Source organism: Phyllobates terribilis, unplaced genomic scaffold, assembly GCF_046119375.1.
Source record: "Phyllobates terribilis strain yellow unplaced genomic scaffold, ASM4611937v1 Scaffold_3__8_contigs__length_932513732, whole genome shotgun sequence".
In the NCBI taxonomy this organism is placed as follows: domain Eukaryota; kingdom Metazoa; phylum Chordata; class Amphibia; order Anura; family Dendrobatidae; genus Phyllobates; species Phyllobates terribilis.
Genome location: NW_027362763.1, coordinates 15,648,964 through 15,665,297, shown reverse-complemented (window position 1 = coordinate 15,665,297; position 16,334 = coordinate 15,648,964). Strand labels below are relative to the sequence as shown.

The 16,334-nt window shown below is 53.6% G+C and overlaps 1 protein-coding gene across 1 annotated transcript in view; it reads left to right on the top strand.

The window, feature by feature from the left end:
- The window catches only part of NRBP1 (nuclear receptor binding protein 1), a 78,962-nt gene that overhangs the window by 38,909 nt on the left and 23,719 nt on the right, over positions 1-16,334 (top strand). The window contains 4 exon segments of the mRNA XM_073673699.1: positions 905-1,007; positions 1,083-1,133; positions 1,359-1,494; positions 1,574-1,627. Coding sequence (XP_073529800.1) covers positions 905-1,007; positions 1,083-1,133; positions 1,359-1,494; positions 1,574-1,627 — 344 coding nt within the window.

The window sequence follows — 16,334 nt, the reverse complement described above, 5'->3', positions numbered from 1 at the left end:
GTTTTCCCTTCCCCTGAATCATGGATCGCTCATCTTCTCTTGCCCCTTTCTTATACCACGGCTCACTTGTCTCTGTCTGACTGTTGGCTCGCTCGTCTTGCCTCCGCCCTGCCTGACTCGTGGCTCGCTCGTCTTGCCTCTGCCCTGCCTGACTCGTGGCTCGCTCGTCTTGCCTCCGCCCTGCCTGACTCGTGGCTCGCTCGTCTTGCCTCCGCCCTGCCTGACTCGTGGCTCGCTCGTCTTGCCTCCGCCCTGCCTGACTCGTGGCTCGCTCGTCTTGCCTCCGCCCTGCCTGACTCGTGGCTCGCTCGTCTTGCCTCCGCCCTGCCTGACTCGTGGCTCGCTCGTCTTGCCTCCGCCCTGCCTGACTCGTGGCTCGCTCGTCTTGCCTCCGCCCTGCCTGACTCGTGGCTCGCTCGTCTTGCCTCCGCCCTGCCTGACTCGTGGCTCGCTCGTCTTGCCTCCGCCCTGCCTGACTCGTGGCTCGCTCGTCTTGCCTCCGCCCTGCCTGACTCGTGGCTCGCTCGTCTTGCCTCCGCCCTGCCTGACTCGTGGCTCGCTCGTCTTGCCTCCGCCCTGCCTGACTCGTGGCTCGCTCGTCTTGCCTCCGCCCTGCCTGACTCGTGGCTCGCTCGTCTTGCCTCCGCCCTGCCTGACTCGTGGCTCGCTCGTCTTGCCTCCGCCCTGCCTGACTCGTGGCTCGCTCGTCTTGCCTCCGCCCTGCCTGACTCGTGGCTCGCTCGTCTTGCCTCCGCCCTGCCTGACTCGTGGCTCGCTCGTCTTGCCTCCGCCCTGCCTGACTCGTGGCTCGCCTCCGCCCTGCCTGACTCGTGGCTCGCTCGGCTCGCCCCACGCTCGGCTTTTTCTCTGATATTTGTATCTGCAGTGTCCTCTTCTCCTACAGACATGATCCCTGAAAATGCCTTAGAAGAAATGACGAAGAACCGGGATATGAGCGCGGTGTTGGCTGAGATCAATCACTGTGACCGGGCTGGCGTGCAGATGATGTGAGTACAGTCAACCACAATGTCTGCTCTCCGTCCTCCAGTCCACTACATGTCACGTCTCTCTCTGTGCTTCAGGTTCTCACAGTCCCCGGCTCTGGAGCTGGACAAGTTTCTAGAAGATGTCAGGTGAGAAGATAATCACTCAGGGAAGATCGTGGGTTAGCTGGGTGTTGTAGTTCGTCATGGCTGGGGTCACGTCATCGGTAGGAGGAATGCAAGAGTATATTATCCATAGGTCAGCTGGGTGTCATAGTCCGTCACAGCCAGGGAAATCTAAGTATGCTGAAAGAGAACCCGGGAACAGCCGGCTGGGAGTTGTAGTCCATCACAGATTTATTTCCTGTCCTGTAGAAATGGCATTTACCCCCTGACCGCATTTGGAATTCCTCGACCTCAGCAGCCACAGCAGGAAGTGGTTAAGTCCCCTGTCGTTCCTCCCTCTGTGAAGACCCCAACTCCCGAACCGGCTGAGTTGGAGACACGGAAGGCGAGTTGTAGGTTTCATAGTTACAGAATGGTCATTGCCCTGATCCGCAGAGCTTACACTCTATCTGTGTGTTGTGCAGGTGGTGCAGATGCAGTGCAACATCGAGTCTGTGGATGAAGGAGCAAAGACCCATGTAAGACTCCATCTATAAATCGGATATGTCTGGCATATGTGCAGTGCTACTACTACCCCCACCATAGCCTTCCCCCATAGCTTCCAAAGGCGATGTCTACACCCCTACATACTACTGCCCTCACCCTCCACAGGCAAGGTCTATACCCCTATATAGTACTGCCCTCACCCTTCACAGCCGATGCCTACACCCCTACATACTACTGCTCTCACCCTCCGCAGGCAAGGTCTATACCCCTATATAGTACTGCCCTCACCCTCCGCAGGCAAGGTCTATACCCCTATATAGTACTGCCCTCACCCTTCACAGCAGATGCCTACACTCCTACATACTACTGCCCTCACCCTCCACAGGCAAGGTCTATACCCCTATATAGTACTGCCCTCACCCTTCACAGCCGATGCCTACACCCCTACATACTACTGCCCTCACCCTCCGCAGGCAAGGTCTATACCCCTATATAGTACTGCCCTCACCCTTCACAGCCGATGCCTACACTCCTACATACTACTGCCCTCACCCTCCGCAGGCAAGGTCTATACCCCTATATAGTACTGCCCTCACCCTTCACAGCCGATGCCTACACCCCTACATACTACTGCCCTCACCCTCCGCAGGCAAGGTCTATACCCCTATATAGTACTGCCCTCACCCTTCACAGCCGATGCCTACACCCCTACATACTACTGCCCTCACCCTCCACAGGCAAGGTCTATACCCCTATATAGTACTGCCCTCACCCTTCACAGCCGATGCCTACACCCCTACATACTACTGCCCTCACCCTCCACAGGCAAGGTCTATACCCCTATATAGTACTGCCCTCACCCTTCACAGCCGATGCCTACACCCCTACATACTACTGCTCTCACCCTCCGCAGGCAAGATCTATACCCCTATATAGTACTGCCCTCACCCTTCACAGCCGATGCCTACACCCCTACATACTACTGCTCTCACCCTCCGCAGGCGAGGTCTATACCCCTATATAGTACTGCCCTCACCCTTCACAGCCGATGCCTACACCCCTACATACTACTGCCCTCACCCTCCACAGGCAAGGTCTATACCCCTATATAGTACTGCCCTCACCCTTCACAGCCGATGCCTATACCCCTACATACTACTGCTCTCACCCTCCGCAGGCAAGATCTATACCCCTATATAGTACTGCCCTCACCCTTCACAGCCGATGCCTACACCCCTACATACTACTGCTCTCACCCTCCACAGGCAAGGTCTATACCCCTATATAGTACTGCCCTCACCCTTCACAGCCGATGCCTACACCCCTACATACTACTGCTCTCACCCTCCGCAGGCAAGATCTATACCCCTATATAGTACTGCCCTCACCCTTCACAGCCGATGCCTACACCCCTACATACTACTGCTCTCACCCTCCACAGGCAAGGTCTATACCCCTATATACTACTGCTCTCACCCTCCACAGGCAAGGTCTATACCCCTTTATAGTACTGCCCTCACCCTTCACAGCCGATGCCTACACCCCTACATACTACTGCTCTCACCCTCCACAGGCAAGGTCTATACCCCTATATACTACTGCTCTCACCCTCCGCAGGCAAGGTCTATACCCCTTTATAGTACTGCCCTCACCCTTCACAGCCGATGCCTACACCCCTACATACTACTGCTCTCACCCTCCACAGGCAAGGTCTATACCCCTATATACTACTGCTCTCACCCTCCGCAGGCAAGGTCTATACCCCTATATACTACTGCTCTCACCCTCCGCAGGCAAGGTCTATACCCCTATATAGTACTGCCGTCACCCTTCACAGCCGATGCCTACACCCCTACATACTACTGCCCTCACCCTCCACAGGCAAGGTCTATACCCCTATATAGTACTGCCCTCACCCTTCACAGCCGATGCCTACACTCCTACATACTACTGCCCTCACCCTCCACAGGCAAGGTCTATACCCCTATATAGTACTATCCTCACCCTTCACAGCCGATGCCTACACCCCTACATACTACTGCCCTCACCCTCCACAGGCAAGGTCTATACCCCTATATAGTACTGCCCTCACCCTTCACAGCCGATGCCTACATCCCTACATACTACTGCTCTCACCCTCCACAGGCAAGGTCTATACCCCTATATAGTACTGCCCTCACCCTTCACAGCCGATGCCTACACCCCTACATACTACTGCCCTCACCCTCCACAGGCAAGGTCTATACCCCTATATAGTACTGCCCTCACCCTTCACAGCCGATGCCTACACCCCTACATACTACTGCCCTCACCCTCCACAGGCAAGGTCTATATCCCTATATAGTACTGCCCTCACCCTTCACAGCCGATGCCTACACCCCTACATACTACTGCCCTCACCCTCCACAGGCAAGATCTATACCCCTATATAGTACTGCCCTCACCCTTCACAGCCGATGCCTACACCCCTACATACTACTGCTCTCACCCTCCACAGGCAAGATCTACACCCCTATATAGTACTGCCCTCACCCTTCACAGCCGATGCCTACACCCCTACATACTACTGCTCTCACCCTCCACAGGCAAGGTCTATACCCCTATATAGTACTGCCCTCACCCTTCACAGCCGATGCCTACACCCCTACATACTACTGCCCTCACCCTCCACAGGCAAGGTCTATACCCCTATATAGTACTGCCCTCACCCTTCACAGCCGATGCCTATACCCCTACATACTACTGCTCTCACCCTCCACAGGCAAGGTCTATACCCCTATATAGTATTGCCCTCACCCTTCACAGCCGATGCCTACACCCCTACATACTACTGCTCTCACCCTCCACAGGCAAGGTCTATACCCCTATATAGTACTGCCCTCACCCTTCACAGCCGATGCCTACACCCCTACATACTACTGCCCTCACCCTCCACAGGCAAGGTCTATACCCCTATATAGTACTGCCCTCACCCTTCACAGCCGATGCCTATACCCCTACATACTACTGCTCTCACCCTCCACAGGCAAGGTCTATACCCCTATATAGTACTGCCCTCACCCTTCACAGCCGATGCCTATACCCCTACATACTACTGCTCTCACCCTCCACAGGCAAGGTCTATACCCCTATATAGTATTGCCCTCACCCTTCACAGCCGATGCCTATACCCCTACATACTACTGCTCTCACCCTCCACAGGCAAGGTCTATACCCCTATATAGTACTGCCCTCACCCTTCACAGCCGATGCCTACACCCCTACATACTACTGCTCTCACCCTCCACAGGCAAGGTCTATACCCCTATATAGTACTGCCCTCACCCTTCACAGCCGATGCCTACACCCCTACATACTACTGCCCTCACCCTCCACAGGCAAGGTCTATACCCCTATATAGTACTGCCCTCACCCTTCACAGCCGATGCCTACACCCCTACATACTACTGCTCTCACCCTCCACAGGCAAGGTCTATACCCCTATATAGTACTGCCCTCACCCTTCACAGCCGATGCCTACACCCCTACATACTACTGCCCTCACCCTCCACAGGCAAGGTCTATACCCCTATATAGTACTGCCCTCACCCTTCACAGCCGATGCCTACACTCCTACATACTACTGCTCTCACCCTCCACAGGCAAGGTCTATACCCCTATATAGTACTGCCCTCACCCTTCACAGCCGATGCCTACACCCCTACATACTACTGCTCTCACCCTCCACAGGCAAGGTCTATACCCCTATATAGTACTGCCCTCACCCTTCACAGCCGATGCCTACACTCCTACATACTACTGCCCTCACCCTCCACAGGCAAGGTCTATACCCCTATATAGTACTGCCCTCACCCTTCACAGCCGATGCCTACACCCCTACATACTACTGCTCTCACCCTCCACAGGCAAGGTCTATACCCCTATATAGTACTGCCCTCACCCTTCACAGCCGATGCCTACACTCCTACATACTACTGCCCTCACCCTCCACAGGCAAGGTCTATACCCCTATATAGTACTGCCCTCACCCTTCACAGCCGATGCCTACACCCCTACATACTACTGCCCTCACCCTCCACAGGCAAGGTCTATACCCCTATATAGTACTGCCCTCACCCTTCACAGCCGATGCCTACACCCCTACATACTACTGCCCTCACCCTCCACAGGCAAGGTCTATACCCCTATATAGTACTGCCCTCACCCTTCACAGCCGATGCCTACACTCCTACATACTACTGCCCTCACCCTCCACAGGCAAGGTCTATACCCCTATATAGTACTGCCCTCACCCTTCACAGCCGATGCCTACACCCCTACATACTACTGCCCTCACCCTCCGCAGGCAAGGTCTATACCCCTATATAGTACTGCCCTCACCCTTCACAGCAGATGCGTACACCCCTATATACTACTGCTCTCACCCTCCACAGGCAAGATCTATACCCCTATATAGTACTGCCCTCACCCTTCACAGCCGATGCCTACACCCCTACATACTACTGCCCTCACCCTCCGCAGGCAAGGTCTATACCCCTATATAGTACTGCCCTCACCCTTCACAGCCGATGCCTACACCCCTACATACTACTGCTCTCACCCTCCACAGGCAAGGTCTATACCCCTATATAGTACCGCCCTCACCCTTCACAGGCAAGGTCTATACCCCTATATACTACTGCTCTCACCCTCCACAGGCAAGGTCTATACCCCTATATAGTACTGCCCTCACCCTTCACAGCCGATGCCTACACCCCTACATACTACTGCCCTCACCCTCCACAGGCAAGATCTATACCCCTATATAGTACTGCCCTCACCCTTCACAGCCGATGCCTACACCCCTATATACTACTGCCCTCACCCTCCACAGGCAAGGTCTATACCCCTATATAGTACTGCCCTCACCCTTCACAGCCGATGCCTACACCCCTACATACTACTGCTCTCACCCTCCACAGGCAAGATCTATACCCCTATATAGTACTGCCCTCACCCTTCACAGCCGATGCCTACACCCCTACATACTACTGCTCTCACCCTCCACAGGCAAGGTCTATACCCCTATATAGTACTGCCCTCACCCTTCACAGCCGATGCCTACACCCCTACATACTACTGCCCTCACCCTCCACAGGCAAGGTCTATATCCCTATATAGTACTGCCCTCACCCTTCACAGCCGATGCCTACACCCCTACATACTACTGCTCTCACCCTCCACAGGCAAGGTCTATACCCCTATATAGTACTATCCTCACCCTTCACAGCCGATGCCTACACCCCTACATACTACTGCTCTCACCCTCCGCAGGCAAGGTCTATACCCCTATATAGTACTGCCCTCACCCTTCACAGCCGATGCCTACACCCCTACATACTACTGCTCTCACCCTCCACAGGCAAGATCTATACCCCTATATAGTACTGCCCTCACCCTTCACAGCCGATGCCTACACCCCTACATACTACTGCTCTCACCCTCCACAGGCAAGGTCTATACCCCTATATAGTACTGCCCTCACCCTTCACAGCCGATGCCTACACCCCTACATACTACTGCCCTCACCCTCCACAGGCAAGGTCTATATCCCTATATAGTACTGCCCTCACCCTTCACAGCCGATGCCTACACCCCTACATACTACTGCTCTCACCCTCCACAGGCAAGGTCTATACCCCTATATAGTACTATCCTCACCCTTCACAGCCGATGCCTACACCCCTACATACTACTGCTCTCACCCTCCGCAGGCAAGGTCTATACCCCTATATAGTACTGCCCTCACCCTTCACAGCCGATGCCTACACCCCTACATACTACTGCTCTCACCCTCCACAGGCAAGATCTATACCCCTATATAGTACTGCCCTCACCCTTCACAGCCGATGCCTACACCCCTACATACTACTGCTCTCACCCTCCACAGGCAAGGTCTATACCCCTATATAGTACTGCCCTCACCCTTCACAGCCGATGCCTACACCCCTACATACTACTGCTCTCACCCTCCACAGGCAAGGTCTATACCCCTATATAGTACTGCCCTCACCCTTCACAGCCGATGCCTACACCCCTACATACTACTGCTCTCACCCTCCACAGGCAAGGTCTATATCCCTATATAGTACTGCCCTCACCCTTCACAGCCGATGCCTACACCCCTACATACTACTGCTCTCACCCTCCGCAGGCGAGGTCTATACCCCTATATAGTACTGCCCTCACCTTTCACAGCCGATGCCTACATCCCTACATACTACTGCCCTCACTCTCCACAGGCAAGGTCTATACCCCTATATAGTACTGCCCTCACCCTTCACAGCCGATGCCTACATCCCTACATACTACTGCCCTCACTCTCCACAGGCAAGGTCTATACCCCTATATAGTACTGCCCTCACCCTTCACAGCCGATGCCTACACTCCTACATACTACTGCCCTCACCCTCCACAGGCAAGGTCTATACCCCTATATAGTACTGCCCTCACCCTTCACAGCCGATGCCTACACTCCTACATACTACTGCTCTCACCCTCCACAGGCAAGATCTATACCCCTATATAGTACTGCCCTCACCCTTCACAGCCGATGCCTACACCCCTACATACTACTGCCCTCACCCTCCGCAGGCAAGGTCTATACCCCTATATAGTACTGCCCTCACCCTTCACAGCCGATGCCTACACCCCTACATACTACTGCCCTCACCCTCCACAGGCAAGGTCTATACCCCTATATAGTACTGCCCTCACCCTTCACAGCCGATGCCTACACTCCTACATACTACTGCCCTCACCCTCCACAGGCAAGGTCTATATCCCTATATAGTACTGCCCTCACCCTTCACAGCCGATGCCTACACCCCTACATACTACTGCCCTCACCCTCCGCAGGCAAGGTCTATACCCCTATATAGTACTGCCCTCACCCTTCACAGCCGATGCCTACACCCCTACATACTACTGCCCTCACCCTCCGCAGGCAAGGTCTATACCCCTATATAGTACTGCCCTCACCCTTCACAGCAGATGCGTACACCCCTATATACTACTGCTCTCACCCTCCACAGGCAAGATCTATACCCCTATATAGTACTGCCCTCACCCTTCACAGCCGATGCCTACACCCCTACATACTACTGCCCTCACCCTCCGCAGGCAAGGTCTATACCCCTATATAGTACTGCCCTCACCCTTCACAGCCGATGCCTACACCCCTACATACTACTGCTCTCACCCTCCACAGGCAAGGTCTATACCCCTATATAGTACCGCCCTCACCCTTCACAGGCAAGGTCTATACCCCTATATACTACTGCTCTCACCCTCCACAGGCAAGGTCTATACCCCTATATAGTACTGCCCTCACCCTTCACAGCCGATGCCTACACCCCTATATACTACTGCCCTCACCCTCCACAGGCAAGGTCTATACCCCTATATAGTACTGCCCTCACCCTTCACAGCCGATGCCTACACCCCTACATACTACTGCCCTCACCCTCCACAGGCAAGGTCTATACCCCTATATAGTACTGCCCTCACCCTTCACAGCCGATGCCTACACTCCTACATACTACTGCCCTCACCCTCCACAGGCAAGGTCTATACCCCTATATAGTACTGCCCTCACCCTTCACAGCCGATGCCTACACCCCTACATACTACTGCCCTCACCCTCCGCAGGCAAGGTCTATACCCCTATATAGTACTGCCCTCACCCTTCACAGCAGATGCGTACACCCCTATATACTACTGCTCTCACCCTCCACAGGCAAGATCTATACCCCTATATAGTACTGCCCTCACCCTTCACAGCCGATGCCTACACCCCTACATACTACTGCCCTCACCCTCCGCAGGCAAGGTCTATACCCCTATATAGTACTGCCCTCACCCTTCACAGCCGATGCCTACACCCCTACATACTACTGCTCTCACCCTCCACAGGCAAGGTCTATACCCCTATATAGTACCGCCCTCACCCTTCACAGGCAAGGTCTATACCCCTATATACTACTGCTCTCACCCTCCACAGGCAAGGTCTATACCCCTATATAGTACTGCCCTCACCCTTCACAGCCGATGCCTACACCCCTATATACTACTGCCCTCACCCTCCACAGGCAAGGTCTATACCCCTATATAGTACTGCCCTCACCCTTCACAGCCGATGCCTACACCCCTACATACTACTGCTCTCACCCTCCACAGGCAAGATCTATACCCCTATATAGTACTGCCCTCACCCTTCACAGCCGATGCCTACACCCCTACATACTACTGCTCTCACCCTCCACAGGCAAGGTCTATACCCCTATATAGTACTGCCCTCACCCTTCACAGCCGATGCCTACACCCCTACATACTACTGCTCTCACCCTCCACAGGCAAGGTCTATATCCCTATATAGTATTGCCCTCACCCTTCACAGCCGATGCCTACACCCCTACATACTACTGCTCTCACCCTCCACAGGCAAGGTCTATACCCCTATATAGTACTATCCTCACCCTTCACAGCCGATGCCTACACCCCTACATACTACTGCTCTCACCCTCCACAGGCAAGGTCTATACCCCTATATAGTACTGCCCTCACCCTTCACAGCCGATGCCTACACCCCTACATACTACTGCTCTCACCCTCCACAGGCAAGGTCTATATCCCTATATAGTACTGCCCTCACCCTTCACAGCCGATGCCTACACCCCTACATACTACTGCTCTCACCCTCCGCAGGCGAGGTCTATACCCCTATATAGTACTGCCCTCACCTTTCACAGCCGATGCCTACACCCCTACATACTAATGCCCTCACCCTCCACAGGCAAGATCTATACCCCTATATAGTACTGCCCTCACCCTTCACAGCCGATGCCTACACCCCTACATACTACTGCCCTCACCCTCCACAGGCAAGGTCTATACCCCTATATAGTACTGCCCTCACCCTTCACAGGCAAGATCTATATCCCTATATAGTACTGCCCTCACCCTCCACAGGCAAGGTCTATACCCCTATATACTACTGCTCTCACCCTCCACAGCCGATGCCTACACCCCTACATACTACTGCTCTCACCCTCCACAGGCAAGGTCTATATCCCTATATAGTATTGCCCTCACCCTTCACAGCCGATGCCTACACCCCTACATACTACTGCTCTCACCCTCCACAGGCAAGGTCTATACCCCTATATAGTACTATCCTCACCCTTCACAGCCGATGCCTACACCCCTACATACTACTGCTCTCACCCTCCACAGGCAAGGTCTATACCCCTATATAGTACTGCCCTCACCCTTCACAGCCGATGCCTACACCCCTACATACTACTGCTCTCACCCTCCACAGGCAAGGTCTATATCCCTATATAGTACTGCCCTCACCCTTCACAGCCGATGCCTACACCCCTACATACTACTGCCCTCACCCTCCACAGGCAAGGTCTATACCCCTATATAGTACTGCCCTCACCCTTCACAGCCGATGCCTACACCCCTACATACTACTGCTCTCACTCTCCACAGGCAAGGTCTATATCCCTATATAGTACTGCCCTCACCCTTCACAGGCAAGGTCTATACCCCTATATACTACTGCTCTCACCCTCCACAGGCAAGGTCTATACCCCTATATAGTACTGTCCTCACCCTTCACAGCCGATGCCTACACCCCTACATACTACTGCTCTCACCCTCCGCAGGCAAGGTCTATACCCCTATATAGTACTGCCCTCACCCTTCACAGCCGATGCCTACACCCCTACATACTACTGCTCTCACCCTCCACAGGCAAGGTCTATACCTCTATATAGTACTGCCCTCACCCTTCACAGGCAAGGTCTATACCCCTATATAGTACTGCCCTCACCCTTCACAGCCGATGCCTACACCCCTACATACTACTGCTCTCACCCTCCACAGGCAAGGTCTATACCTCTATATAGTACTGCCCTCACCCTTCACAGGCAAGGTCTATACCCCTATATAGTACTGCCCTCATCCTTCACAGCCGATGCCTATACCCCTACATACTACTGCCCTCACCCTCCGCAGGCAAGGTCTATACCCCTATATAGTACTGCCCTCACCCTTCACAGGCAAGGTCTATACCCCTATATACTACTGCTCTCACCCTCCGCAGGCAAGGTCTATACCCCTATATAGTACTGCCCTCACCCTTCACAGGCAAGGTCTATACCCCTATATACTACTGCTCTCACCCTTCACAGGCAAGGTCTATACCCCTATATACTACTGCTCTCACCCTCCACAGGCAAGGTCTATACCCCTATATAGTACTGCCCTCACCCTTCACAGCCGATGCCTACACCCCTACATACTACTGCTCTCACCCTCCGCAGGCAAGGTCTATACCCCTATATAGTACTATCCTCACCCTTCACAGGCAAGGTCTATACCCCTACATACTACTGCCCTCACCCTCCACAGGCAAGATCTATACGCCTATATAGTACTGCCGTCACCCTTCACAGCCGATGCCTACACCCCTATATACTACTGCTCTCACCCTCCACAGGCAAGGTCTATACCCCTATATAGTACTGCCCTCACCCTTCACAGCCGATGCCTACACCCCTACATACTACTGCTCTCACCCTCCACAGGCAAGGTCTATACCCCTATATAGTACTGCCCTCACCCTTCACAGCCGATGCCTACACCCCTACATACTACTGCTCTCACCCTCCACAGGCAAGGTCTATACCCCTATATAGTACTGCCCTCACCCTTCACAGCCGATGCCTACACCCCTACATACTACTGCTCTCACCCTCCACAGGCAAGATCTATACCCCTATATAGTACTGCCCTCACCCTTCACAGCCGATGCCTACACCCCTACATACTACTGCTCTCACCCTCCACAGGCAAGGTCTATACCCCTATATAGTACTGCCCTCACCCTTCACAGCCGATGCCTACACCCCTACATACTACTGCCCTCACCCTCCACAGGCAAGGTCTATATCCCTATATAGTACTGCCCTCACCCTTCACAGCCGATGCCTACACCCCTACATACTACTGCCCTCACCCTCCACAGGCAAGGTCTATACCCCTATATAGTACTGCCCTCACCCTTCACAGCCGATGCCTACACCCCTACATACTACTGCCCTCACCCTCCACAGGCAAGGTCTATACCCCTATATAGTACTGCCCTCACCCTTCACAGGCAAGATCTATATCCCTATATAGTACTGCCCTCACCCTCCACAGGCAAGGTCTATACCCCTATATACTACTGCTCTCACCCTCCACAGCCGATGCCTACACCCCTACATACTACTGCTCTCACCCTCCACAGGCAAGGTCTATATCCCTATATAGTATTGCCCTCACCCTTCACAGCCGATGCCTACACCCCTACATACTACTGCTCTCACCCTCCACAGGCAAGGTCTATACCCCTATATAGTACTATCCTCACCCTTCACAGCCGATGCCTACACCCCTACATACTACTGCTCTCACCCTCCACAGGCAAGGTCTATACCCCTATATAGTACTGCCCTCACCCTTCACAGCCGATGCCTACACCCCTACATACTACTGCTCTCACCCTCCACAGGCAAGGTCTATATCCCTATATAGTACTGCCCTCACCCTTCACAGCCGATGCCTACACCCCTACATACTACTGCCCTCACCCTCCACAGGCAAGGTCTATACCCCTATATAGTACTGCCCTCACCCTTCACAGCCGATGCCTACACCCCTACATACTACTGCCCTCACCCTTCACAGGCAAGGTCTATACCCCTATATACTACTGCTCTCACCCTCCACAGGCAAGGTCTATACCCCTATATAGTACTGCCCTCACCCTTCACAGCCGATGCCTACACCCCTACATACTACTGCTCTCACCCTCCGCAGGCAAGGTCTATACCCCTATATAGTACTGCCCTCACCCTTCACAGCCGATGCCTACACCCCTACATACTACTGCTCTCACCCTCCACAGGCAAGGTCTATACCTCTATATAGTACTGCCCTCACCCTTCACAGGCAAGGTCTATACCCCTATATAGTACTACCCTCACCCTTCACAGCCGATGCCTACACCCCTACATACTACTGCTCTCACCCTCCACAGGCAAGGTCTATACTCCTATATAGTACTGCCCTCATCCTTCACAGCCGATGCCTATACCCCTACATACTACTGCCCTCACCCTCCGCAGGCAAGGTCTATACCCCTATATAGTACTGCCCTCACCCTTCACAGGCAAGGTCTATACCCCTATATACTACTGCTCTCACCCTCCACAGGCAAGGTCTATACCCCTATATAGTACTGCCCTCACCCTTCACAGGCAAGGTCTATACCCCTATATACTACTGCTCTCACCCTCCACAGGCAAGGTCTATACCCCTATATAGTACTGCCCTCACCCTTCACAGCCGATGCCTACACCCCTACATACTACTGCCCTCACCCTCCGCAGGCAAGGTCTATACCCCTATATAGTACTGCCGTCACCCTTCACAGCCGATGCCTACACCCCTACATACTACTGCTCTCACCCTCCACAGGCAAGATCTATACCCCTATATAGTACTGCCCTCACCCTTCACAGCCGATGCCTACACCCCTACATACTACTGCTCTCACCCTCCGCAGGCATGGTCTATACCCCTATATAGTACTGCCCTCACCCTTCACAGCCGATGCCTACACCCCTACATACTACTGCTCTCACCCTCCGCAGGCAAGGTCTATACCCCTATATAGTACTATCCTCACCCTTCACAGGCAAGGTCTATACCCCTACATACTACTGCCCTCACCCTCCACAGGCAAGATCTATACGCCTATATAGTACTGCCGTCACCCTTCACAGCCGATGCCTACACCCCTATATACTACTGCTCTCACCCTCCACAGGCAAGGTCTATACCCCTATATAGTACTGCCCTCACCCTTCACAGCCGATGCCTACACCCCTACATACTACTGCTCTCACCCTCCACAGGCAAGATCTATACCCCTATATAGTACTGCCCTCACCCTTCACAGCCGATGCCTACACCCCTACATACTACTGCTCTCACCCTCCACAGGCAAGGTCTATACCCCTATATAGTACTGCCCTCACCCTTCACAGCCGATGCCTACACCTCTACATACTACTGCCCTCACCCTCCACAGGCAAGGTCTATATCCCTATATAGTACTGCCCTCACCCTTCACAGCCGATGCCTACACCCCTACATACTACTGCTCTCACCCTCCACAGGCAAGGTCTATACCCCTATATAGTACTATCCTCACCCTTCACAGCCGATGCCTACACCCCTACATACTACTGCTCTCACCCTCCGCAGGCAAGGTCTATACCCCTATATAGTACTGCCCTCACCCTTCACAGCCGATGCCTACACCCCTACATACTACTGCTCTCACCCTCCACAGGCAAGGTCTATACCCCTATATAGTACTGCCCTCACCCTTCACAGCCGATGCCTACACCCCTACATACTACTGCTCTCACCCTCCACAGGCAAGGTCTATACCCCTATATAGTACTGCCCTCACCCTTCACAGCCGATGCCTACACCCCTACATACTACTGCTCTCACCCTCCGCAGGCGAGGTCTATACCCCTATATAGTACTGCCCTCACCTTTCACAGCCGATGCCTACATCCCTACATACTACTGCCCTCACCCTCCGCAGGCAAGGTCTATACCCCTATATAGTACTGCCCTCACCCTTCACAGCCGATGCCTACACCCCTACATACTACTGCTCTCACCCTCCACAGGCAAGGTCTATACCCCTATATAGTACCGCCCTCACCCTTCACAGGCAAGGTCTATACCCCTATATACTACTGCTCTCACCCTCCACAGGCAAGGTCTATACCCCTATATAGTACTGCCCTCACCCTTCACAGCCGATGCCTACACCCCTATATACTACTGCCCTCACCCTCCACAGGCAAGGTCTATACCCCTATATAGTACTGCCCTCACCCTTCACAGCCGATGCCTACACCCCTACATACTACTGCTCTCACCCTCCACAGGCAAGATCTATACCCCTATATAGTACTGCCCTCACCCTTCACAGCCGATGCCTACACCCCTACATACTACTGCTCTCACCCTCCACAGGCAAGGTCTATACCCCTATATAGTACTGCCCTCACCCTTCACAGCCGATGCCTACACCCCTACATACTACTGCTCTCACCCTCCACAGGCAAGGTCTATATCCCTATATAGTATTGCCCTCACCCTTCACAGCCGATGCCTACACCCCTACATACTACTGCTCTCACCCTCCACAGGCAAGGTCTATACCCCTATATAGTACTATCCTCACCCTTCACAGCCGATGCCTACACCCCTACATACTACTGCTCTCACCCTCCACAGGCAAGGTCTATACCCCTATATAGTACTATCCTCACCCTTCACAGCCGATGCCTACACCCCTACATACTACTGCTCTCACCCTCCACAGGCAAGGTCTATACCCCTATATAGTACTGCCCTCACCCTTCACAGGCAAGATCTATATCCCTATATAGTACTGCCCTCACCCTCCACAGGCAAGGTCTATACCCCTATATACTACTGCTCTCACCCTCCACAGCCGATGCCTACACCCCTACATACTACTGCTCTCACCCTCCACAGGCAAGGTCTATATCCCTATATAGTATTGCCCTCACCCTTCACAGCCGATGCCTA